The sequence below is a fragment of the Chrysemys picta genome, chromosome 2 (assembly GCF_011386835.1).
Source record: "Chrysemys picta bellii isolate R12L10 chromosome 2, ASM1138683v2, whole genome shotgun sequence".
In the NCBI taxonomy this organism is placed as follows: domain Eukaryota; kingdom Metazoa; phylum Chordata; order Testudines; family Emydidae; genus Chrysemys; species Chrysemys picta.
Window position 1 is genome coordinate 75,148,663 of NC_088792.1, and position 27,674 is coordinate 75,176,336.

The following is a 27,674-nucleotide window of genomic DNA, read 5'->3' on the forward strand; positions in this document are numbered from 1 at the left end:
CCTGGACTTCAACAATTTCCACCCCACCATCAACCTCAGCCTGGACCAGTCCACACAAGAGATCCACTTCCTGGACACTACAGTACAAATAAGTGATGGTCACATAAACACCACCCTCTACCGGAAACGTACTGACCGCTATACGTACCTACATGCCTCCAGCTTCCATCCAAGACACATCACACGATCCATTGTCTACAGCCAAGCCCTAAGATACAACCGAATTTGCTCCAACCCCTCAGACAGAGACAAACACCTACAAGATCTTTATCAAGCATTCGTAAAACTACAATACCCACCTGGGGAAGTGAGGAAACAGATTGACAGAGCAAGACGGGTACCCAGAAATCACCTACTACAGGACAGGCCCAACAAGGACAATAACAGAACACCACTGGCCATCACATACAGCCCCCAGCTAAAACCTCTCCAGCGCATTATCCACGATCTACAACCTATCCTGGAAAATGATCACTCACTCTCACAGACCTTGGGAGGCAGGCCAGTCCTCGCTTACAGACAACCCCCCAACCTGAAGCAAATACTCACCAGCAACTACACACCACACCACAGAAACACCAACCCAGGAACCTAAACCTCGTTGCCTACTCTGTCCCCATATCTACTCTGGCAACAGCATCAGAGGACCCAACCACATCAGCCACACCATCAAGGGCTCATTCACCTGCACATCCACTAATGTCATGTATGCCATCATGTGCCAGCAATGCCCCTCTGCCATGTACATTGGCCAAACCGGACAGTCCCTCCGCAAAAGAATAAATGGACACAAATCGGACATCAGGAATGGTAACATACATAAGCCAGTAAGTGAACACTTCAATCTCCCTGGTCATTCTATTACAGATTTAAAAGTCACTATCATTGAACAAAAAAACTTCAGAAACAGACTTCAAAGAGAAACAGCAGAACTAAAATTCATTTGCAAATTCAACACCATTAATCTGGGCTTGAATAGGGACTGGGAGTGGCTGGCTCATTACAGAAGCAGCTTTTCCTCTCCTGGAATTGACACCTCCTCATCTATTATTGGGAGTGGACTACATCCACCCTGATTGAATTGGCCCTGTCAACACTGGTTCTCCACTTGCGAAGTAACTCCCTGCTCTCCATGTGTCAGTATATAATGCCTGCATCTGTAACTTTCACTCTATGCATCCGAAGAAGTGAGGTTTTTACTCACGAAAGCTTATGCCCAAATAAATCTGTTAGTCTTTAAGGTGCCACCAGACTCCTTGTTGTTTGAGTGTGCAATCATGTAATTCAAGACTATCATAATGCATACATACAAGCGTGCCTTATTTCTAACTTTCATTAACTTTTCAGTCCTTGGCTTTGCAACCTTACAAGTTAAACTAGTTTTTATCTGTAATTTAGAGAGAAGCTAAAAAGGTTGCTGAGCATTGCTATCAGGCCCATGTTCTTTAAGTGTGAAGAATTCCAATTTGCACAGGTTGTTAGTTTGATGACAGATACAAATCAATGTTTTGCTGAAGTTATACAAAACTCTTAATCTAGGCCCAAGACACCTGAGTGATCATAGTGCATCCAAGCAAGTCAAGCTCAGCTACATTGTTCTTGTTCTCTATTTCATGGGAATTGGGCCTGTGGCCAGGCCTTCTCAGTTCAGAGATCTTCATGTATAGAGCCTCCTCTTAGAGATGTCTGCCAGAGTTCCTCAGGAGTCATCCTCAAGAATTACTGTAAGATATTTGTATTCATGTAATTGTTTTATCATTATGCCTTTGTGTCTAACAGCCCTTCCTTATAGTGTTATGTTCTTTCTACTCAGTTTTGTTTGTTAAGAGAGGGTAACTATTGGGCTCTGGGCTACTATAATGGGCTGTTTAGAGAACAAAGAAAGTTTCAGAGTGCAAAGTAAAACTCCACTCACATCGCTGGTTGAAACCAGCACTGTAATATTTACATTTTGTGTCTTATAATAAATTAAAGTACCTTACAAAAATCATGCAGCAATTATAATCAGTTCTGTTGCATTTCTTTTGTTTACATTGTCCTGTACATCTTGTTCTTTGGGGAAGTAGTTATGGCAATTTATGAAATACTATTTAGATATTAAACAGTTGCCATTTAAATGCATCTAAAGAGAATGAAAACTTGTAAATTTCGCGACCAAGATGCTTAAATTAGCAATGGATTCTATTACAAGTTAAAATATCTGCCTTACCTATTTCAACAAGTCAGTATTTAAGATGCAATTTTTATTCTAACTGCTAACAAACTACATTACTGAAATTGCCAAATTGTCCTACAATTGTTTAACAAATGTTCATCAAGCCATATTAACATTACTTTTGGGCAAAAAGTGAGACTGGAATACAATTAGTTGGCAAGAACAGGTATGCAGATAACGAAAAAAAAGTCTGCCTTTTAAGAAAGTTAGTTATATAAAAAATAAGGGTTTAAATTATAATGTTGCAGAGAATAGAGTCACAAACGTAAACACTTCTTACACCTGGAGCAAGAAAATCTGAGAATATGGTAACCACTAAAGCCTTAACAGCTGAAAACTGCTCCCTGGATTCGTGCCATGTAAAAGTAGACTGCAGAGAAACTCTTTACCAAGGTCTTCTCTGGGGCCAGGATTTTGTTATGTGAATAGTATCAAAGGGGTAGCCACGTTAGTCTGCATCCACACAAAAAATGAGGAGTCCGGTGGCACCTTAAAGACTAACAGATTTATTTGGGCACAAGCTTTTGTGGGTAAAAAAACCCCACTTCTTCAGTTGCAGCTTTTTTTCCTCTGTGGGATGCTAGTTATTCTGAGAATGCCACTGAATATTTGCACCTTCATCTGGAGGTAGTAGTTCCTGTTTTGATGATGTATATTGAAAATATTGTCATCCTCGAAATAATCCAAGTAAGAAGGCAAAGAAGATATGGGATTTACTTTCACATAACAACGAGGAGTCTGGTGGCACCTTAAAGACTAACAGATTTATTTGGGCATAAGCTTTCGTGGGTAAAAAACCCACTTCATAGTTGCACATTGTTCTGGTAGTCATATTTGGCCAATACGGCCTGGTAATTAGTCAACCAGAACTGAAAAGTGGCTGATTAATACACTTTTCTGCCAAAGAGGTCCAAGCATTTCTCGTCATATGGGGTGGATTTAAACTGGTATTGGCAGTCCCTAGAATTAACTGCATCCACAACGATAGAATTTGGAGACAGGTGGGAAATGAAAAATTCTGCGCCCTTCACCTGCACAAAATGCTTTTTTGTCTGCTCACTTGCATGTCGGTGGGATGGACGCAGGAGTCTGCCATATAACTCTGGCAAGATCCAGTACTGCCTCATTAACTGGGACAATGTCCACCAGTTTGTGGTAAGGCTCAGTCATTTCATGCAGCTGTATTTGCAGGGCAGCTGCCACTCTCTGAGCTAAGTCCTGGAATTATTTAAAATCATCCACCATGGTTGGTGGAGAGGGCATCACCGCCTCAACAGGTTAGGACAATGAGTGATGAGCTTGAGTGCCTTCCCTTTCTGCCTCAGCTTCAACTTCCTTCCCCAGTTGCTCAGGAGGTTCCAAACTCTTTGATGCCGCAGCTGAAGGACGGTGCCTCCTTGCCTGTTGGTATGCCATACTAGGGACCTGGGAGGCTTGTTACCTTTGAGCCTGCCTGGGGCCCCAGTACGGCCATTGAGGGTATGTGGCTGGTGCTGGAGATTGAGGGGCAGGCTGGCAATATGCCTGGTATCCATGATGAAATTGGGACCTATAGGTGGGTAGGATGAGCGATGGGAACTCATGTCCTCTCACTCACTATCTGACTCTGGTCTGATGAGAAGAAAGGTGGTGCATGGCATGGAGATGTCAGAGTCCAATGCTCTGGGAGAACTCAGCATCGGAACCCTGGTACTGAGTAGTGGCGAGTCCAGCATGTTGAACACAGAGAGGTTTCCAGTGCGCAATGGAAACTTGATGGTGCAGACGTTAGTGCCACTGGTTGTTGGTGGCAAGAGGCCTGTATTGACTGAGTCAGAGATGCAGACCTAGTCATATGGCCCATTGGTGCCATGCACATTTGGGCTGGTGCCAGTGACAGCATCAATGTAGCCTTCCCCAGGGCAGATCTTCCATGCATTTAATGCCCCTGCAGTACTGGTACTTCTTTGCCAATGCCCATCGGGTCTTTGGACAGACTGATTTGCTCTGTTGGCTCAGTACTGCGCCTGCCCTGGGTACCATCTCGAGATGGCTTCAGTGCTGTCGGTACCGATGGAGCCGGAGATCATTTCTGGCTCGATCAGGGCTCACTACGAGGACTCAGACATTTTCTTAGCGGTCTTGAGTGAGTGACTCATCTCCTTGGGATCTCCTGCCTTCGACCTAGAAGGTTGCGGTGATAGCTCTCGTCAGGACTCCGGGGGTTGAAGGGCCGATTCCACGAGCAGGAGTTTAAGCCTTAACTCTCTGTCCTTCCTGGATCTGCTTTTAACTGCTGTCACCAACCACATTTTTTTTGGATTGTGCTTTTTCCCCCCAGGCAGCGAACGCACTGCTAATGTCCATCCATCACTGGGATGGATTCTTTTCAGCTACGACACTTTTTGAAGCCTGAAAAGCCAAGCATATCCTTGTCCAGTGGGGTCGCTCCCCCCTCAACCCCTGCACCGGGGTTGGTGGGAGGCAACCCTTTTCTACTAATTTTTTTTTTCCCCTTTTCTTAGCACGGGCAACTAAAAACAAACAAGGTACTAAAAGAAAAGGGTTCCAAGGGAAGCTAAAATTTGCAAAACTATAGGGAGTTAATGATCTGTGAACAGACAGCTCTTAGCTCAATCTCTAATCAGGGGTGGTTGTGAAGGAACTGAGGACGAAATGCCCAGGCACACTGGCTAGCCTCATGGCAGGCAAGAGGCATGCATTCGTGGGAGGGACAGACTGATACTGAAATTCTCCAATCAGCAGTGTGGGGGCGCACACACACCTACAGTGGAGCACCCATAGGGTCACTACTCAAAAAAAAAAAATCTGTTATTTTATTGAGGTAGTGAACAACAGCACCAGTCAGTAGCAGGGCGTTATTGTGCTAGGTATATAAGTAGATATTGCATCGGTCTCAAAAATCTTGTAAAGATAGACTTGGCTTTTGTTTTTGCCATTATGTGGTTCAACCCCCGTCTGAGCAGATCTAGAGGACACTATGGTAAAATGTTTGTGCCCTGTGTGAGCACTGGGGTTCACACAATTGCTACCACTGGTGAATTGTACCAGTGGAGATTCTTTAAAATATTAGTATAGAAAACGTGTTAGAATGCATAAAACTTTCTACCCTGAATACTGCGATCACTTAAAAGATGGCAATGTGGTTTACTCAGCCAGCGTATACAAGCCATTCCTATCTGCTTCCCCACTCCACCCAAGACTTCATTTTCTATTGCTTTTTCTCTCCATGAGCATCTTGTCACAGAATAACAAAACTAATATCAAGTTGCAAATCTGTGGTACCAAGAGTACTGAGTAACCTACAGTGTAGAAGACACTGTGCTGACACCACAGAATAAGTATCAGCCCCACAGACCTCAGTTTGTTTAGGCCTCCTTCAGTGCTTAAATATCAAGATGAAAGGGGTCTTAGATGGCACTAGCAGTAACCTGTGTACACACGAGCACTTGATGCTTGTCAAGGGGGGGGGGGGGGGGGAGAGGAAGGAGGCTACAATACAGCAAGTGAATTAACACTTTACTGGAGATGTTCCAAATTCCTAGAACTCCATACTTGGCCCCTCAGTAAGCAGGAAAAATAGTTGGCATAGGAAGAACACAAAAATAGTTACAGATTTTAAAACATTTATTTATGGGATGTTCTGTACTTGCATTAAGGATAGTACTACTTATGGCTACAGAAAAAAAATTTCTCCAGCAAGACAAAGTAATGAAAAAGATTTAATACCCAATATTTTCTAAGGGTGTTGCCCATATACCACTGACAATTCCACTGACGCCCATTTAATATTTTACCACATTAAACTATAGGAATTTACTCATCCCCCTACTCCACTGTAGTTGATCAATGTCTGCAGGTTCAGCTGAGTTTAAAGTAAAAACAGCTGGCATCCAAAGAAACTCTTGCTGCTGAGTTTTTACACTTGCAGAAAGCAGGCCTTCTGTAAATTATGCACTGAATAGGTCATATTAGTAGCTATTTACAGATATTTTCTCCTCTCCCACATTAAGGAAACTGCTTGTCAGAAGAAAATCCTCTTGAAAATTTTTCAATGTCAAAGTAAAACACATGTAGCTTCTCTCCCCATTCCACCTTTTAAAATAAATATCTAAAAGCAAATAAATTAAGTAGTCTGAAAAAAAAAAAAGTCATTTATAGAGATTCAGCATATATCATCTAGATGTGAAGATTTAGTCAGCTGCCATTTACTTACACCTGACAATATGTTTAGAGCTTTTTTTAAAAAAAAGGTAATCCCTGTGATTGTGCAGTTTCCAAACTTTGCTTCACTCTCGTCTCCACCCCCACAAAGAAGGAAAATCTGCTCCGAGAGATAGGACTATACTCAGTGTTGTGAGGGGGACTGCTCTATCCCTGCTCAGCCCTTTTGTCTTTGGCCTCCCACAGCATTGCTGTGGTCACTGAGCATTACTATCCCTATTGAAGGATAGAAGTCTTGCTCCACATTGGCCTTAACTCTGCCCCCATTTAATTTTTTTGCCAACTAAGCCCATCACAGAGGAAAGGGGAAGAGCAAGTTGAAATCTGTTTCCTCCACGAAGGGTGGTGGCAAGTCAGCTACTGTAGCAGTTCTGCATGAGGCAGTGAAGTAGTAACAAGAGGTGACCGACTACTACTTTCACTTCCATAAGGATCTCAAAGCACCTTGCAAACATTTATTAAGCCTCATAATGCCTTATGAGATGGGCAAGTATTATTCCCATCTCATAAGGCATGAAGAAAGAGTCAGATGTTGAACAATTTTCTAAAGGTCACATAGGCAGAAAGTCTGTGGCATAGGTGAAAACAGAACCCAGTCACCCAAGCCCTCTACCTTAGTCGCTCATCTTTCCTCATCTCTGGTAGATGGTGGAGATAGGGAAACTCCCAGAATGGGAGTGTAGCAGGGTGCTGTTGCAGAAGCACCAAATTAGCTCCTGACCGGTCATCTCCAATCAAGGGAAGCAGATTGGGGTTGAGGGAAAAGGCCTGATGCTGGCCTGAGGATTGGCAACACCCGGTGGCCTGACAAACCAAGGTTGGAAGGGAGCCAGAAGGCAGGGGGCAGCAAGGTGGAAGTCAGTCAGGGAGGGAGCTGGAGGCCTCCTAGCTGAAGGCTGACTCTGCCTTTAAAGCTTGTATATAGATGGACACTGGTGGTGGGACAATCTTAAGTAAATAAAGATATGGGTGTTGCACAACCCTGAAGCCTCTCTGAGCCTTACTGGGGAGAGCAAGCAGGCCCTAGGAAGAGAGAGACGGCTCCGCGAACCCCGTTACAGGGAAGATAAAAAGGAAGAGTGATCTTGTATCCAGATCTAAATTAAAATGACCTCTTTAGCTGCCACATCACATTGCAAACGTGTGTTTGCATTTTCATCCCCAAGTCTCCTTCAGTATTACTGTTTTCCAGTCTTCCCTCATTATTGAATATCTGTGTTTGATTACCTTCCTCTAAACTAAATCATGATATTTTCTGTCTGTTTGTAGTTTGTCTAGTGTTCACATTTTTTTTAAACCTGATTTGTATTGGCAGCACCTGCAATTTTTATCATGCTATTTACTCCCTTTTTCAGACCATTAAGATATTAAACCCCAGATCCAACCACATCCTCCTCCAATACTGCTCATAGCTTTTTCAAGCAACAGCATGAAACTGACCCAAACCTTGTTGGTTTTGCTTCTGCACACAGGATTCTGAAGCACAGGGGAAACTAACAAGATTCCATGCAGTTTTTGTTCTGCCACAAATGAAATGTATGAGCAGCAGCAATGGCACTGAAATAGTCTGAAGTCTTGAGAAGACAGTACTCCATCAGTTTATACCCTATTTATATGTTGAATGGTATATTTACAAACCACAAGGGATAAAAGCTCGCTTTTTCAAAAAGAAAAAAAGCTTAGAATCAGCAGGCAGTCGTCAGCACTCACCCAGGGAGGCTTCCTACTTATCCATTATAATCAGATTTTTTTTCCCCCAACCCCTTGTCCCTGGCCTACAGGACTCAATCTAATTAAGAAAACCGCTTTATTGTTGAAATAATTAAACAAAAACGGTGCAATTTCCAGAAATGTTTTCAATATATATTATGGCAGTTGTAAAGAGAGATTTCTTTTTAAAAAATTGCTTACTGCTAATGTTCTGAATGAAGAAAAAGGATATAAAAGTTAAGCTTAATGGCATGGTTCTTAGAATTTTATAGTGTAGTCCATCATTACTCTCCATATGCATGCATGTTAATCAGAGCAATGTAGTGCACTGAAGGGAAATAGACCGCTCATGCTGTAAAGTTATATTAAGATTTTAAAAACCACTTACTCTCTAGTTCTTCTTTCTCAAAGTTTGTGTTGACAGTAGAGCTAGTTTTGCCCATATCCACAACAGCTTCTTCATCATGACCCTAAAGAAACAAACACAATATGGATTTGTTTCACTTTCAATAACCCAACCAGAAATCCAAACTCATTTCTACCAGAACACATTTAAGAATGGGTTATACAATACACTCAGACATACAATTTATAAAGACAGCAGAGTTCAAATTCCTGCTTCAGAAGTTGTTTTATATCCATTTTCTGATACAATAATAAAATAAAGAGTCCAACTTGTGGAGGAGGAAGAAGAGGAAGTGGAGTTATATGTAGAAATATATTTTTATTTTCTATGAAAAAAATCCTTTTACTACTGAAGGAAAATATTCTGCTTGTAGGAAATATCACTATGATGAAATATCACTATGATCCTGTGCATCATTAAAACAATTGACATTACCTAATAGTAAAGGAGAACTTACAAAATATTTCACTTAGACTGAGAAGACACTACAGAATACCTTTTGTACATATGCATTTATCTTTTGACTGCGTGCGCTTCTCGTGACAAAACAAAATTGGATCCAGCTGTCTTGACAATGGCACACACAAAAACTTTAGAGCCCTGTTTTGGCTAATGCCAAATTAAATTAAATGGGATAGATTAGGGATGCAGCACAAGTGATGTATTTGTATTATAGTAGCTCCACTCAGTGACCAGAAGGCCGTTGCGCTAGATGCTGTACAAACACAAAACAAGAAGAAAGTCATTAGCACAAAGAACTTACCATCTAAGTATAAGACAAGAAGAACTAGATAGAGAAAGATGGGGGGGTACAAGGAAACAACGAGATAGTGATCAATATGCTAGGCAGTGGTCTCAGCACCAGCAGCCTATCCGTTCTAGTTTTCTGTAGGCATCATAACCAAGGAGAGTTTTAAGGAGGGATTTGAAGGTAGATAATGAGGTACCTTTTGCAGATGTTTATGGGGAGCTTCTTGCAAGCATGAAGGGCAGGCATCCAGGGAGAATATATAAAGGTGTTTGTTTGAAATTTTAACGAATGATGGTGGCTGACATCTGGCTAATCAAGAGGCAGCCTTTTGATGTTGAACAAGAGACAGGTAGAGGCCTTAAAGGCCTTAAAATTGAAGGCAAATAGCTTATGCTTCCAGGTCACAGTGCCTCTAAATAAAAGCACTGCACTACAGAAATATCAGACTGTCTTCATAAAATGCTAGGCCAAAAAATTTCAGTGTTCAGATTCACAGAATAACTGGATTTTTCCAAGCTTCTAGATTGCTCCTCCTCAAGAAATAAACAAAGTTTAAGGATAAAAGATACTGACAAGAAGCAGTTTATGTTCAACAGTGGAAGAAGTTCACTTAAATAAGATAACCCATGCTGGTTTATTAAATGACTTAGAACTAAAACTCAATCCAAAGACTGTAGAAAAATATGCTGAACAGCATACTTTTGTAGAGACCGTCTATGTAAGCTTCGCCAGCATGAACAAATAGTATGAGAGTCAAAGTCGCTCTGCAACTATCTGTACAACTTAAAATTGCCCTGAAGAGGGCCTTGATGTAGCATAGTAACCTTGTTGTGGTGAAGAGGCTTGCATATTCCAATGATCCTTAGAGCTATGTTTTTGGGAGCTTCATGCTCCTGGTAGGGTCTCCCAACGTGAACAGGTCTGAGGGGAGGTCCCAGACAAAGCACAGTCCAATCCCCTAAGTCCTCAACTGCGGATCAGGCGGAAGAGGTTCTTTGGATCTCAGCAGCTATGAAAGCGGATGAAGGCTGCAGCAAGTTGGAGATCTCTAGTCTTCTTGGACTTTCCCTGCCACTGGGCCCCAGACCTCCAGCTTGTCATGATCGTGTCGTCTTTGTAGGCACACCAGCTTCCCCACATTAAAAGAAATCAAGCGCAAGCTTCTACCATGGAAAATAACATCTTTCCAACCTTCCAAATCCTGTGGAGACAGGCCAGTGGTGACAGAGACAGGATTAGTGAATCTGGCAGTCCCTATCCACAAATCTGCACATAGGCGGCAGTAGTTAGATGGTCATCTGGCACCTGGACTGAGACGGGGTGTAATTCAGCAGCTACTATCATGACTGAGCAGTCCTCTTTAGGATCCCCTCTGCTCACCCTGCATGGGGAGAGGGCTAGAAAAGGTGCCCTAAACCTAGGCTGTCTCACCCACTCCTGAGTGGATTACCTGGTCCAGTGGGATCACTCTGCCTGCAGTCAAAGCTATAAGACAGTGACTTTTGCTACATGGAATGTTTGCATCCTGATGGACAAAGATGATGTACAACCGGAAAGAAGAACTGCTATCATCGCCAGGGAACTAAACCTCAACGTTGCTGCCCTGAGTGAGACAACGTGCCCATATGAAGGTCAACTGAGAGAAGAAAATGGAAGCCACACCTTTTTCTGTAAAGGAAAATCTGCAGAGGACAGGCACATTCATGGTACCGGTTTTGCAAGTAGGAATAAGTTTGTCAGTCAGCTTACAGAATTTCCTGTGGGAATCAAAGAATGTCTTATGACTCTTCGTATTAAGCTCAGAAACAACCAGTCTGCTGCTGTCATCAGTGCATATGCCCCAACAGTTGATGCTGTCAAGGAACAATTCTATACGGATCTTGACAGAGTCCTGACCAACACTCCCAAGGAGGACAAGATCATTCTCCTCGGAGATTTTAACACTAGAGTCAGGCATGAGTCAGATCTCTGGAATAGCACTATTGGAAAAGGAGTAGGAGGAAAGGCCAATTCCAATGGCATCCTCCTCCTGAGCAAATGTGTAGAACACGGCCTGGTCGTCACAAACACCCTCTTTGGACAAAGTAAAACGTACAAGACCACCTGGAGAGAACTCGCTCCAGGCATTAGCGCCTTGACTATGCTATTGTTAGGCTCGAGATCAGAAGGAGGTCCGCATCAAAGGTGCCATGCCTGGAACCGATGACTGTTGGACAGACCATCACCTTATTAGATCTACCATGAATTTCTAGACCACTTCAAGACAGGCAAAATCTGTACAAAAGAAATTCAGTGTCAAGTCCCTTGAAGATATAGTGACTCGGGAAACTTCAGTAGTGTCTCCAAGAAAGGTTCGCCACTATGCCTATAGCTGACGACGATAATGAAAATTTCTGGAAGGGATTAAAGACTGCCATTCTTTCAGCATATGCTGAGTCCATTGGCTGTGTCACCCACCATCACCAAGATTGGTTTGATGAAAATGATGCTAAGATTCAGGGCCTGCTCAACCAGAAAAGAAAAGCTCATTGCATATGGCAAAATGACATATTACATGAGCAGGGGGGAACGGGGGGGGGGGGGGGGGGAAGCCATACAAGCAACTCAAGGCTGAAGCCCAAAGGAAAATCCATGACATTAAAAATAAGTGGTGGTGAGAAAAGGCCAAGGAGATTGAGATTTATGCTGATAAACATGACATAAGGAACTTTTTTCAGACAATAAGAGCCATTTATGGTCCATGGTCCCACATCACTCCGAGCCCAAAGAGGGGTCGACGTATTTTAAGGACAGCAAAGCCATCAAAGCCAGGTGGAAGGAGCATTTTGAGTTACTCCTGAACCATGAGTCAATTCTCTTTATCTATGGGTAGGTCTACACTACCCGGTAGTTTGGCAGCAAGCAAATCGAACTTCTGGGTTCGACTTATCGCGTCTTGTCTGGACGAGATAAGTCGAACCCGGAAGTGCTCGCTATCGACTGCGGTACTCCAGCTCGGCGAGAGGAGTACCACGAAGTCGACGGGGGAGCCTGCCTGCCGCGTCTGGACCGAGGTAGGTTCGAACTAAGGTACTTCGAACTTCAGCTACGTTATTCATGTAGCTGAAGTTGCGTACCTTAGTTCGAATTGGGGGGTTAGTGTAGACCTGCCTATACCTCAACAACATGAAAGAATCTCTTGCCGACCCCCCCACCACCACCACATACGCAAACCAAGGACAACAAGGCAGCAGGGCCAGATGGCATACCACCTGAAGTCTACAAGTTTGGAGGTGAAGAACTGCTAAGGAAGCCCCACAAACTTTCTTCATATCTGGTATAATGAGAAGATTCCAGAAGACCGAGAAACGCTAACACTGTTACAATCTTTAAGAAAGGAGATAACTTCCACATTCCAACTTAGCAAGGCATTGCCTTGCTATCTACAGCAGAGAAAATTCTTGCTCATATCCTCTTAAACTGATTACTTCCCCTTGCTGAGGAAATATTGCCAGAATCTCAGTGTGGTTTTAGACCATCCCGCGGGACAACCGACAGGATCTTCATTGCCTGCCAAATCCAGAAAAAGTCTTGGGAGCAAAATAAGGACCTGTACATGGCCTTCAAATCGATTTGACAAAGGCCTTCAACTCCATGAATCACGAATCCCTGTGGAAGGTGCTGGCCAGATTTGGCTGCCCTCCCAAATGTATTAAGGTCCTAAGGCTTCTCCATGATGGTGGAGTGCGCCCCTTCGCCAGGTTGTAGCACTCCAGGATGCAGGATGTGATCAATGACGAAATTCACTGAGAAAAGACAGGAAGACCTTTCATTCTGTCCGCCATGAATAACTGGATCGACTCTCAGAACAGCTTCATTCTCTCAATGTAGAAGGCTAGCGCTTGGTGGACAGCCAATGAGCGCTTGCATTTTATCTGTCGGGTGGGGCGGGGGGGGTCAGCTGCCTTGGCTGACTCCCCCCATGCATGCATGTTTGATTAATCAATAAAGGAGCCTCAAGCTCTCTGATCAAAATCAATCATGTGGTCGATTTTCCACAACAGGATAGACAACTTCAAATAGTCCCTAGTTCTCAGAGTATACAACTTGTGTTTTGGATCCTGTAACCTTGACTTCCTTCTGACCAGTCTTTTAAAGCTATGTGTGTTGTGCACTACCATCCTAAGAGAACAGTAGTCTCTACTTTTGCCACATGTTTTGACTTTCAATGTATTAATGTGTTTCCTAGACATTTAGTGCAAACCAAGCCCTCTTTTTAGCAGCCAAGTAATCTGAGCATTCATTTTTGGAACATTATGAGGAACAGAAGTGAGTGAAAATGGTATATTCACCTTCTTTTACAGAAATAAGTTTTCATCCACTTTTTAAACCTATGTGGTAAGTCCCCTGTTAGACATACCCAAGAAACTAAGATAAGTGAATTCTCCCTCCCCCTAATCCCACCAGCCCTCTCGTCCGGTCTGGAATTAGGGTTGCTGTGCCAGGGCAGTGGGTGCTATTGTGGGTGGCCAGTGTCCCCTCTGCAGTTTAGTATAGTGCATCCATTGACTCAGGAAGCTACCTCTGCCCCTGACATAAGTGCACAACCTGTTTGGTTGCAGATTTAGTTAGAGAATACAGTCAGATTCAGAGGCAAGTTAGTTCTAGTTTTTGGGTTGTATCTGATTTATTTCAGGATCTTATTCTGATTCTTTAGAATCAGAATTGTTTCCATCCTACAAGTTTACCCAAATCAGATTTCATTTTGCAACCACTGTTCAACGTCAAATTCCTTTCCTGTAAATAAGAGCCAAGCTAGTCACCCCAAATTTCCATAGCTGCACACCGACTGTAGCATTTACAATAACTTGAATTTCTTGTTAAACACTATCTATATCTATATCTATCTCAGTTAGTCTACAGGAAAAGTATGTGTATTAACAATGGTTAGATTGTATAAAGGGGAAAAGAGGTAGTGCTAGTCAGGGGCGAAAGTAACTCAGGACACTTACTGGTATGGGGCCGGCTCCAGCCCCCGGAAGGAGCGGGGCCTCAGGCAGAAGGGGCAGGACTGGGGGGTCAGCATCCCCCAGCCAGCCCTTCCAGCCCACCTGGTCCACGCCACCCAGGGCTCCCGTGGCAATTTAAAGGGCCCAGGGCAGCTGCTCCTTTTGCCACGTCAGCGGCCAAGGGAGAGCAAAAGGGGAAGGGACATTAAAGCGCTGCAGTGTCCTTTGCCGCAGCAACGCTTTAACGTTGCTGCCCCCCCCCCCTCGTTGGCGGCTCTGCCGGTAAGGACCCTACCAGCAGGGCCGCCAATGGGGAGGCAAAAGGGGCAGGGACATTAATGTGGGCTGGGTTCATGCCGGTGCGGGTTCTTATCGGTACACCGTACCGGCCCGTACCAGCTCACTTTCACTCCTGGTGCTAGTTATGCAACGAGAAAAGTAGAAGGAGAAAGAACTGCAAGACAGGCTGGTGCAAATGCATGATGGGTTTATAAACAAAAGGCAATTCAGAATAGGATCCTGAAGAATGTGGTATTCAATGGGCATTTCTGGATGTACAGTATTCTGTACACACTAGTCTGGACAGCATAGTCTTGGGGAGGATAGAGAGAAAAGGAATTATAACTACAAAGTCATAGATTAAGATTTCAGGAGGTTGAGGCAAAGTAGCATCTAATGAGCAAAGTTATGGAAATGACAACAGCCATTTATTAACATAAGAGATGTGGTAGAAGTTCAGAGTCAAGGAAATGCCCTAGTTAAAGAGATTCAACTTAGAAAAAAGATTAAATAACTTGTTCCATCCAAGTTCTCATACTGCTCGCATCCATATGATGGCTAAGCACATTCCAGAAGTACATTTAACAAATGTGCTTGCTATCTGTCATGTGTTCGCTCTCCCCTTCCTCCCTTACTTCCCAGGGGAAATTTCGGGGGGGGGGGGGGAGGGGGGGGCTTTTTTGTTTTTATTTCATTTCATTTTGTGATGTACCATGCACTGTTAGTGAATGTAATGTCAAAAAGTGCACCCTGGTAATATATCTAGGGAAAAAACAATGTAATGCATTGATCCAACAGGAAGGAAAAGTCTGGAAAGAGTAGTGTTGAAAAAGACCTACAGGGTCATGTGGAGATATGTCTGCTATTCAATAAGGCTGCAAATTAGCCCAATGTAATATTGAGCTAAATAGACAACGGTATAACATCACAAAAGCATGGAGACAAGTATAGTAATTATCTATGCACATCATCATACAAACTCATTGAAGTCAATGGCAAAGTTCCCACTGACTTTCATGATGCAGGATCAGGGTTTACATGACTCTGGTGCATGACATCAGATTAATTAAATCCTGGGCAACCCATTATCAGAAAGACAGACAAGTTGAAAGAAAAATTATTAGAAGGAAGGAATAACTAAGTATTACAAATGAATAAAAAATTAAATTATGCCTCTTGAGTATGCTTAAGGACACAACAGTCCAGTATGTGACATTGTGCTATCAAAACACACATATTAAACTGAAAATAAATCTCGCCCCATTACCTTCTTTCAGTTACAGTATTTGAGCGGTTACTTTTAACTATATTGGGTATAAGATTTTCAGAGAGAAAAAAAAGTGTGATTTTCAAATCACCTACATTGCTTTAAATATGGAAAAGAAAAAAAGAAAAATATTTAAAAGGAAAAGTTTTAGAGCATCAAATGAAGACAGTTTTGCCCAGACCATTGTGAAAGTCCACAGTGTAATGGCAGATAGAACAAGCGAACATTTAAAAAAAAAAAAAAAGCTACAAGTGGAATAAGTTTCTCAACACCACATTTTGGAAACTGTATTTTGCAGTATCACTTAAGCTGACATCACTATTTACCATCCGTTGTTCTTAATGACACAAATGAAAGAGATACGTTGCCAATTTTGCACATACAGAAGTGGCCTTCAAATCTCCATCACATGAAAGCGGCACATCTATTGAGATTAGATTACCAAAGGCATGCATGCCCTTGTAAACCGTCCTGTTACACTGCTATCTCAGTGTATCCAATTTATGCAGAGACTCTTCCAAGAATAAACTACTAGGAACCACAAACATTTTACATCCAGAAAGCATATCATTCATAACCTTCATTCTTTGGAAAGACAATACTACATTAGGGGCATCATATTTGTAAAATCAGTTAGAACCAAAAAACAAATATTTTAAACCTAGGTCAGACATAAGTAATTAACTGTTCAGTTAAACTATAATACTAACTTCAAGACATAGCGTCTCTCTTGCTAAAGATAGATATATAGGGTATAGACTTCCAATAATCATATAAAATCTGCCAGGCCAGTTTTAGCTAATAAAACTAAAGAGGCAGCTGTTATAGCTTCACATTTAAAAAAAAAAAAAAAAAGTCAGGAGGCATAAGCCTGCATTCTAGTTTCTGGATAAAGAGTAAACTAACTAGGACTGTGTGAACCTATTTAGTTGCCCTTCTCTGGCAATTCCATGTGAACAGCGCAGAATAAACTGATTAGCGTTACCAACTGTCCCTTTGCAGTCTTCAGTGGTTTCCATGTGTGAAATATTACTTGTGCTGATCCTACAGACACAAAAAGAAAGACGGAAGAGAGCAGTGGGGGTAGAAAACAAAAGCAAAAGTTAAAACTCATTCTGGACAAATTCAATAGATTGAAATTTCAGTTTCGCTCTTTTTTGTTAAGGAATAGGAATTAAATGCTTTGGGGATTTTTTCCTTCCTTTATTTTTTATTAGACCTTTTACTCTTCTTGAATATATATTTTTTTATAAGCAATGACTATGCTGTCCCAAAAAAAGTGGGGAGGGGAGAAGGGGCAGGGTGATTTAGTGCTTTTCTGACATGCCTCTTACTGGCTGTTTCTAAAAGGGGAGCAGCATGTTTTTCATCTGTGGATACTTTGACCTAGGACAGACCCTAGGATGAATTCCTGTAGTTGTGGGAAGATTCTGCTGGTGAGCTGTAGAAAACTGAAAGAATGCTCACCTGCTTCCCCAGACTGCTGAGCACCCATACGAGTATTGTAGGAGGGACTTTGGTACCCCTTAGAGCTGTACTCATTAAAGACAGATGGCATTTAAGTACACCCAGCAAGACTTAATCTCTCCTTCCCCAAAATATGCTCTAATGATTTGACTGTATGAGAAACTGAGTCCTATCTCTATGTTCTGGACAGTATGGACTTCCCAGTGCTGTTTGCTCTCAATGGTGAAATCGAGGCTGTGAGGAGTAGGATTGAGACCCCTTCCTGCCTTTAAGATACAGAGCTCTTTTCTCCGGCAAACTGGATGAGAATAGGCAAGGTACAAGTCCCATTTCTGCTACCCATTACAACAGACATCCACAAACTGTGCATACCTTAAATTCGGAGCACTTATTTGCCCGCTCAACAATACTCCCACTTAGAGGAGGAATGGAAAGTCTCAGAGTGCACACAAGAAAGGTGTCTGCACAGACCAAATGCACCAAACATACTTCCTTCCCCAAGGCGGAAAGCTTAGAAGAAAGGGGTTTTAACCCTTACAAGCTCACTACTTGCTAACTAATGCTAGGAAAATTGTCTTTTAGAAAGGAAGCCAGGGCCATCTGGTATTTCTGCTGTAGGCAGGACATCTAGGCAGCTTGAGAAAGAGGGAGCACCAAGATTATGGATTTTAAGACACAGCTTGCAATGACCCCAGAAGTACTGCAGCGAGGAGACAACCCAGTACTGCAGGCTAGTAGAAGCATTCTGCAGCAGAATGAGTGGCCTATAGCAGCATAATGGGATCTTGGTCCATGACTGGGTCTCCTAGGCACTGTATCACAACACAAGTAAATAAAAATTAAAAAGGTTAGAATACCCACCCACTTTGAGTGCTGAGACGGTATGTCCTCTCCTGGTTTTCCTACCTCCCTAATCACTCGTTCAGCATGCCCTTTGGAGGGCCCTCCTTATTCCCACTTCAACTTTCTGCAGGGGTTCCACAGGGCTCTGTCCTTGGGCCCCATTCTTTTCTCCATCTACACCTTCTCTGGGTAATCTTATCTACAAACACAAATTCAACTACCATATACACCTCTACCCAGATATAACACAACCCGATAGAACACGAATTCAGATATAATGCGGTAAAGCAGTGCTCTGGGGGGCGGGGCTGCACACGCTGGTGAATCAAAGCAAGTTTGATATAATGCGGTTTCACCTATAACGCGGTAAGATTTTTTGGCTCCTGAGGACAGCGTTATATTGAGGTAGAGGTGTATGTCAAAGCAGGAATTTTCTGTAATATTTTTATGACCCTTATGTGTGCCCCTGTTTCTCTCTGCACTTTGCATTGTTAAAAGGTTTTTTTTAATCTGCTCCTAGAACAGCACAGAAGGCATGAGGTATGCATGTGAGTTAGCTATCTGGGAGAAACAAATAAGGTCATTCAAGAACTGGTTGAAACTAACCCCATCATCAACAGAGGATCTAGCAAGACAAAGATGCCCCAATGACTGAACAACAAACACCTAACAGCAGGAAACCCCAGCATGCACAACGTTTGAACTGAGCTGGAGAATACAAAAACGTCTGGAGACTGGAAGATGATGGGCACTTTTGGAGGGACTAGGAAGCTCTGACCTGTGGAGACAAAGAGGGACAAAGAAGATAGCCAGGAATGGAGTCCATCACAGTTTGGCTGATGGCACTGGGTAGGCCAGGATGAACTTTGACTTAACTTCCACCTCTCTGTGCTAACCTATGCACCTTTAGATTCTGTATGCCAGGTGATTAATAGTTACCTTGTTTTGAAAAAAAAAAGCAGCCTCGTGTCACTGCAAATACTCAGTGAGAGCCCTGAGCCCTTAGAGGACACAGTACACGCCTCCCACAGGACTCTGGCTTGGCTGGATTCACTGCAGGGAGCCATGGAGAGAGATAGATCATTGGTGCCGAAGGCCCCAATCTTAAGAGTCTTGGAGGCCACAGGCCTGCCCCTTGTAGAACTGAATTGGTCTCTGGGGCCCGGCACACTATCCAAGTCACCCCAGGAGACTGGTTACAGGCTGGAGCCTAGACAAGACCCTGTGACACCATCTCTATGCTGATGACTCTCAGATCTACCTTTGTACATCTACCTGTCTCCTGTCAAAACTAAAATCTTGGCCTGTCTCTTCTGCCATCTCCTTGCGGATGTTTAACCATCAGCTCAAGATAAACATGGTTAAACAGAGCTCCTAATCTTCCCTCCTCCCTCCCCATGTCCCCCTCACTTTCACCTCCTTTCTCAACTGCTGTGGACAACGCCACCATCCTGCCTGTCACTCAAGCCAGTAACCTGGGCATCATTTTTGACTCATAACTCTTAGTTCTCACATTCAGGTCATAGCTAAATCTTGCCAATTATTTCTATATAACGTCTCCAAGAAAAGGCCTTTCCTATCCATCCATACAGCTAAAACTCTCACCAAAGCTCTCAACATCTCAATTACTGCAACATCCTTCTCTCTGGTCCTGACAAATGCAATTTGACCAGCTCATATCCATTCAGAATTTTGCTAATCAGATCATTTTCCTAACCTGTCACTTTGGCCATGTTATCCCGCTCTGATTCCCTCTACTGGCTCCCTCCTCCTCTTTTGCATCAACCATAAGCTGCTTGTATTCACTTTCAAGGCCCTTTATGGCCTACCCACCCCACCTATCATTTCTCATTCACTATCGAGCTGTTTATGTTCGCCTCCAATTGGCCTATGACGCCAGCTGTTGAAATTCATATTAATATGGGAAATCAAGAGACACTATATTTAACCAGAATTCCTTTATTTAGTCCAAAAAACAAATGGTATTTTATACAATTACTCTAAACATGCCTGACAGCCTAAAAATAAGCAGTCACTATATTGACTACAGTAACAAAGTATTTATAAGTAGGTGGTCAGTATACTCACAAATAGGCCACACTTAGGGAAAGTAGTCTCATGCTAGGATGTTATAGCATTATCAGGTAGGGTCTGAAAAAGAACACTCAAATTCATAACTTTTTATACCCTTCAACAAATGAGGTCATTGCTAATTATTAACTTCAGCTGAAAACCAATGAGACACAATTCATGCTTAGGATTTACAACCTTTCTTCCCAAGGCCTTTCCTCCCTACCTCTTCCTCCTCTTCTTGCTGACCAATAGTTTTTCCTTTGTACCTGGGTTCACATAGGCCCTAATTTTTGAAGTAACACTTGTGTGCTGCGTGGAAAGGAACAGGTTGGCTTGTTTGAAGTCAGATTCTCCGTCTTATTTAAAACTCGTCAACGCTATCAGTCAGAGCGGCCTTCTTTTTAGAAACTTCCCCTTATTTCATTAGTTATTCTTTGAACCAGACATCCAATATATAACTCATTTTCAAGGCCTTTCTTCCATTTGCTAGTTAGGGCCTCTCTTTACAACACATACATAATTCCTTAGCCAAACTTAAACTAAGCCTAATTCTTTAATTTCAGATTTATTTTACACCAGCACTGATTCCCCACTTGTTAGATTTTCAAACACACATTTGTGCTTTCTTTCAAGCTGCCTCATGCTTGGGAGATGCTCCCTATATATACATATATCTCCACAAAGCTACCTCATTATCCACCTTCAAATCCCTCCTCAAAAAAAAAAAAAAACCCACACACCACTTCACAACTATTATTTGCAGAGACCAAAGTCTATTTTGCTAACTAATGCCAATTCACTGTTCACTTGTACTCCCCCATCTGTCTACACACATCTCGTCTTATACTTAGACTGTAAGCTTCTTAGGGCAGGGACTGTCTTGTTGTTCTGTTTGTACAGTGCCTAGCAAAATAATGGGGTCCTGGTCCGTAATTAGGGCTCCTAGGTACTATGGGAATAATGATTTATTGTTTGAGTGTACTCTTTGAATCTCTTCTCACACTTAATGTTTAGACTATAACCAGAATTTTTTTTGATTCTTCAGTGTACTATTCTTCTTAAAACTAGACACTTAATGAAGTAGTCACTAAACCAAGATTAATATTTAGGTAGAATTATACACTTTTCTGTCTAAAGAATATTTCAGATATGGTGTTTGTACATGTTATATTTATAAGGTGATTAAAAATAACTAATCCAGAGTAGCATGCATCTTGGCAGACTTTAGCCATTTCCTAAACAAGCTCAGCTGGCCACAGCCAATATGTATTAATACATACCCTGGCTCAACAGACAATAATGACGCACAAAAAATTAAATCTGAAGTGAGCTTTTCCACTCTGTCATCTGTGCAATCTCTTCTCACTGTGTAACTGGTCTAATGTTATGCAGTCTCATACTCAGGACCAATTTCAAATGGGCTTATTGCCCAAACTACATTGCAGAGTAGCAACTTGCCAGCAATAATACACCTTGCCAGCAATGCACAAAAAAGTATTATTCCAACAGACTTACAATCTAATGAAATATAATAAATCAATCTCATTCTGGTGGACAATGATCACCAGCTACTTTTGAAACCATTACCCTTGAGTTATTCTTTATACAACAACTGTGGACCCTGGTAGGGCCAAACTCAGTTGCTTGAGCAACTTTCCCCCCCAATTTTAAATTTGAGCCAATGCTCATCTGCCCCATATATAGTTCCACAAAGCCAAAAGGGGCTTTGTTTGGGCTGCAGTGTTTTCAGTATTTGCATGACACAGATTTATGTCTACATTTTAAATTAGGCACAGAATGTGTGTTTGACTTCCTTTTCCTACAGCACAGATTCAGGGCCTGTATAAGAGATGGGCAACTGAGGCTCAAAGCAAGCAAAAGGTAATATTAGTATGGTTAAGGAGGACAAACCCAGACAGAATGACAGACCATCCCCTCCTAGAGAGGGACTTTGCTTGCCTTTAGTCAATTCAGGTTCACAGCTTTCTGGGCTCACTGGATCCTGAGCTGCCTGCATATATTCAGGCAGCAGCAGTTACCATCTACACTTGTGAGGAGTTTATAACCTTTCCTTTTGGATATAGGGACCTCGCGACAATAGTCCATGCCTTTATCACCTCTAGACTGGACTAATGTCATGCTCTATATTTGGGATCTCTCACAGACCAATCTGACAATTCAGCTGGTGCAGAATGCAGCTCTTTGGTTCCTACAGAGAATACTGTTCTTGTGTCCTGTACTCTATGCTATTTTCTCATAAGTTATTCAGTATAATTCAAGATGTTGGCTTGGACCTAAAAGAATTTTTTTTAGATGAATTCTAACAAAAACGGGTTTTTGACTACATGAAAATTTTTGCTATTAAAAAAAAAAAAAAACCACTACTTTAGTTGATAAAATGTTGAAAACCTGTCCCCACCCCACCCTCCTCCCAACAAAATACACATTCTGTTAAAAAACTAATTTTTAAAAAAATTTCATGGAAATTAATTTTTTTCAGCCAGCTAAATAGCCATAAAAGATCTGCATCCTTGTTACCTTACAGGGAAGAAGGTGGTAGGTGGCAAGATTTTTTTCAATGGAAAGTCCTTAACTCTGGAATTTGTCTCCTGACCATCACTCTGATAGAACTCAAATATGTTCCTGACCTTTAGGGTATGCTATAAGACTTTATTTTCATCATTCTTTTTTAAGTGTGAGTTGAGTGAAATTTATCTGTTCCTCATCTTCTACATCATGATTTTTTTATAATGTTTTTATGATGTTGACACTGATCTTTAATGATTTGAAACACACCCAGAACAGCTCAGAAGTGCATATTTAATATATAAAAATATATGAGTTTAGGACCTCCTCCTCATTAATTATTCCTTGTAAGTGTAAATCATTCATAGTTTCAGGCTGTTTGAACTGATATGCGGTCACTGAGTAGAACAGTCAGTTCACGTTTCCTAAATAGTGTATTTCATACCTCAAACAGAAATACGTAATTAATTCAGTCACCCTGTTTATTATCTGTGTTTGTAGAGTGTTGATAATGTACTTGGTACTATAAAGAACAGAGAAAATGGCCTTTTAGGCATCTCTCTAAAACCTTTTTGTTTTAATCAATACAGTTTGGTAGCAGAATACAAAAGGGGAAAGAATCCACCAGACAGCTGAACATTACATACAATATCCCCTATTTTGAAAAAAAAAAAAATCAAAGTTTTGACATTATCTGAACTTTCATTTTGACTGCACAATTCACATGAATAAAAACCATAAAAGGAAGTCAAGAAAACTGAACTCACAACTAAGCTGTTTTCAGCTTTTTTAAATGTCTCATTTGCTTTGTGTGCTCTTCAGATAGCTACTAGTTTTTTTAAATATTAGTAGCATCACTTACAATGCACTTTCCCTCCATTTCCTAAAAACTTTAACTTTCAGAAAGCTAGATTTCTGAATCACACACACCCATCAATGTACACATCATATCCTGCATATGCAGAGATGCCTGTAAGTCAAAAAATGATACCAGTTACTGTAATAAGCGCTCGAGCTTTTTTGGGGGGGAATAATGCAGTTTAAGAAACTAGTCTCCCAGAACTGTCGTCTAGGTACAAACATCAGATATTATCCTAGGCCTGGTCTATCCCAAGACTTTTTCCTCCATAATTTCCTAACTTACTATTGGTACTGTTCCACCAGTGGTGGCATCCGTGGGAGCTCTAGCATAGATTAGGGTCCAGCAGCCACTGGTGGTTTGCGGTTTTTTTGTTTTATTAATTATAGGGTCCTAATTACAGGACTGCTTGAAGCAGGGTTTGATGACATGGCAGTTATATCACTGGCAGCCATCAGCACTAAAGTCTACATTAGAACTCTATGATTACCACCAGTTGAGTTTTGCCAGTAAGAAATTTTACATAAGAAAATCTAAAGTAGACATAGCCTTTAGTTAAGGTTCTATTCTCAGAGTGACTAGGTAATAATGGCATTGTGGGGTTCCACATTTATTAACTCATTTAAATATTAATGCTGCTCAGTTTATAAGTAGGAAGATTTTTCTGGAACCAGCCCTGTAGAACTAAGCCTGGGACCGGAAAAGCAAAAGTAAGTTATTTCTGGCAAGTGTACTGTGATGAGTATGTTTTGCTGTCCTCACACCTGTAAAACCCTTTCAGCTTAAATGGGAGTGCAAAGGAGGTCCTGCAAGAAGAATTTACTTAACTAGTTTGTTGATGCATAAGTCAGGTGCATCAACTTTGACCGAAAGAGTCCAGTGCTACTACACTGAATGAACTGTTTCTGCAGGATTAGCAGTAGTAAAAACACTAAACACTTTGTTTATACTAAAGTGAGCAGATGTAACTAAATACACAAATGGATAACTGAAGAGTAATAAAGTGCTTATTTTACTCTATCATTTTTCAGCAAAGACCTTCATTTTCAACCTTTAGAACTCTAGTAAGCACACCTGTTGAGAATAAAACACACTACAATTCCACAGACCTGCATACTAATTTTCCATTTTCAAATTATCAAAACAATATACTTCAGACCTCCTCTCCTCTCCATCCCACTTGCTACTTCCAAACACACAGAAGACAACAGCCATTTTCCAGACTTCAACCACTAACACTGCAATAGGCAATATTCTAAGAGTTAGATTTTTCTCTAAGGTATACCAGATTTATTTATTTATTTATTTAAGGAATTCTACCTGTGGGTATAAAAGAATCCTGTGATCACATAACTATCTTTGTATTTAGAAACTTCTTGCTAATCACAACCACCTTAAGAGTATCATGGGAGAGACTGGAAGGAAGACTTGAGTTTTAAGGCTCATCCCCATTAATTTGACTCCAGGTACACAAAAGACATTAGGAATATTTAAGAGATTTTGCTGACCAGCCAGCCCCTTAATTCTGACTCTGTTTGTCCCAGCAAAATCCAGCAGCTCAAACAACTATCTTGCTCCAACAGGATTCACGCTTTAAAATCCTTCACTTAGGCCTGGTCTACATCAGGGAGAAAATCGATCCAAGATATGCAACTTCAGCTATGAGAATAGTGTAGCTGAAGTCAACGCATCTTAGATCGACTTAGATTGACTTACTTCGCATCCTCGCGGCGCAGGATCGACGGCCGCCGCTCCCCCATCGACTCCGCTTCCGTCTCTCACCCTGGTGGAGTTCTGGAGTCGACAGTGAGCGCGTTCGGGGATTGATGTATCGCGTCTAGACGAGACGCGATACATCGATCCCCGATACATCGATCGCTACCCGCCGATCCGGCAGGTAGTATACACATACCCTTAGTTTAGAACAACTGCAGCAGTACTTCAATGAAGCCTCCAAAGCAGCATTTTAGATCATTAATTTTTACAGATGCAGAGTAAGGAACACTAAAAGATAAAAATATATACTTGTTTTTATAAAAAGATGTATAATCCTTTTTAGGAAAAAAGGTTTAAAAACAGGTTATTTTCACATATATATATACACACACACACACACACACACACACACACTCTAACACGTTCAGGATATATACTACTTTTAAGTAACGTATTACTACTACTTTGGTAGCACCTCTGGATCCCAATCAGGGTGATATCATAGTAGGCACTATACAAACAAAATAACAGCCCACATTTTAGAGAGATTACAAACTAGAATTTAGACAATATGCAACAGGTGGGTAAGCCATAAAACAATCTGAAGAGAAGTGAGGGAGGAAAGGAGGAGGACAAGGTAACATGAGAGACAGGTGTATTAGCATAAACTGGCACACAGAGAATTGGACACAGATGGTCACTGGCCCTAACCAACACCAAATGATTTGTAGGCCATCAGGGCAAACAGCCCTCAATATTTTAACTTATGGGCTCATCCTTGACCTTTTCAATGCTAGTTATTAGACAGTACTGTGGGTGTTGAACTACAAGATCTTTTAGAGATATCTTCAGCTAGAGAGGTAAATCTAGATTACAGTTAAAAATACAGGAAACGAATCTATGCCTGGACATTTAAAGCTAAAGCAGATTACCTTCAAACATCAAATCAGCTTTAACCTATACCTAATTAAACAAAAGTAACAGTCCCTAATGATATACGCCTGACAGATAATTAATGCTGATACAAGTTCTGCATCCAGAGTTAAAGGCAACTGCATAATGGCATAAAAAAAAATCACTCTACTATAGAGCCCCCATAGCAAATAAGACCATTGCAACTAGATGCATTTTACAACATCTGAGTGGGTTTTTTTTTTTAAAAAAAAGATTTAAACTGTATTGTAGTGTCAGTAGTAATGGATTAATGCAATTAAAAATCAAAATGTCCACTAAACCTGCTAAATGCTCCAGTGGGCTTTTAACTTAAATCTCAGGGAAATTTCACCCATCATCTTTTGTTTCCTTTGTGTTCTAATTAAACTGTAATCCCTGTTGAACACTTCACTGAGATAAATGCCTGTGATAAAAGCTGCCCCTCTACAGACAAAAAGTCAGAGCCCATAATGGCATAAGTTCGTTACTTCAGTGTAGAGACTCCAAACAAAGGGAATTTATAAACATACTATTAAAGACTTAAAGGACAAATTTTTAAAAACAAACCCAAAGGAACAAGTTACAAAGACACTGAACTTTCTATGCTAATCACAATATAGGCAGAACACTGCTGAAAAACAGTTTGATTGGTAGGATATAATCAAGCTCCTGAGATTCCTCACCAGAAACTGCCTGCCACACAGTTACACAGAATTACTTATTTTTCCCCATAGTCAAACAGCCTTCAGTGAAGAAAAAACTGAGTGGTAAACTATTGATTAAAAATCTTACTCAAAATTTGATAACAGATTATCTCAAGCCAAAGGACTTACTTTTATTAGATTAGGCTGACCAACAATTCAATCAAAAAAATTCCAGTTACACAGAAACTTCTAAACAGATATCTATGCTACAAAAATTATTTCCAGCTGTGGTTCTTTCAAACGAAATTACTGGCACAACCAAGGCCACAAGGATGTGATACTGTTCTAAGACAGTGCTGATAAATACAGCTTTCCCTTAGCCTGTTATCAAAATACATTAAAAAAAGTGTTTTTAAAAAGTTATACCATAGCTTTTTACATACAGATAGCAGCTTCTCTGGATGAGCTCTTTCCATACTGATGTGCAGAAGCAGTGAACGTCCTTGTGCAAGACACTGTAATGTAATGAGTCTCTTGAGCTATCAGACTATGTACACATGACTGATTTAGAACACTAGGCTTTACACAGATGTACTCCAGCAAATTGTTCTCTATCCTACAGCCAATCACTATCATGAAAGACTACTTAAACTCCCAAGCCAATAACTGCAACTAACAGGGTCACAGACTACCAGAATTAGGGAACAGAGCATGCCTTCAATTCCAACCGAGAGAACACCAAAAAAGGAACTGAAACTATGCAATTTGAGACC

General features: G+C 41.4%; 1 protein-coding gene across 22 annotated transcripts in view; it reads right to left on the reverse strand.

Moving 5' to 3' along the window:
* SLC4A7 (solute carrier family 4 member 7) overlaps nucleotides 1-27,674 on the reverse strand; it is a 197,981-nt gene that overhangs the window by 88,978 nt on the left and 81,329 nt on the right. For 18 of the 22 annotated variants that reach the window (XR_006172224.2, XM_065583510.1, XM_065583511.1 and 15 more), the window contains one exon: nucleotides 8,538-8,619. Coding sequence is in view for 21 of the 22 variants with exons in the window: in XM_065583510.1 (XP_065439582.1) it covers nucleotides 8,538-8,619 (82 nt within the window). In the remaining variant the exon portion in view is untranslated. Of the gene's footprint in view, nucleotides 1-8,537; nucleotides 8,620-27,327; nucleotides 27,551-27,674 lie in introns of those variants that run through there. The other 4 variants (XM_005297097.5, XM_065583509.1, XM_065583512.1 and 1 more) reach the window with 4 other exon arrangements.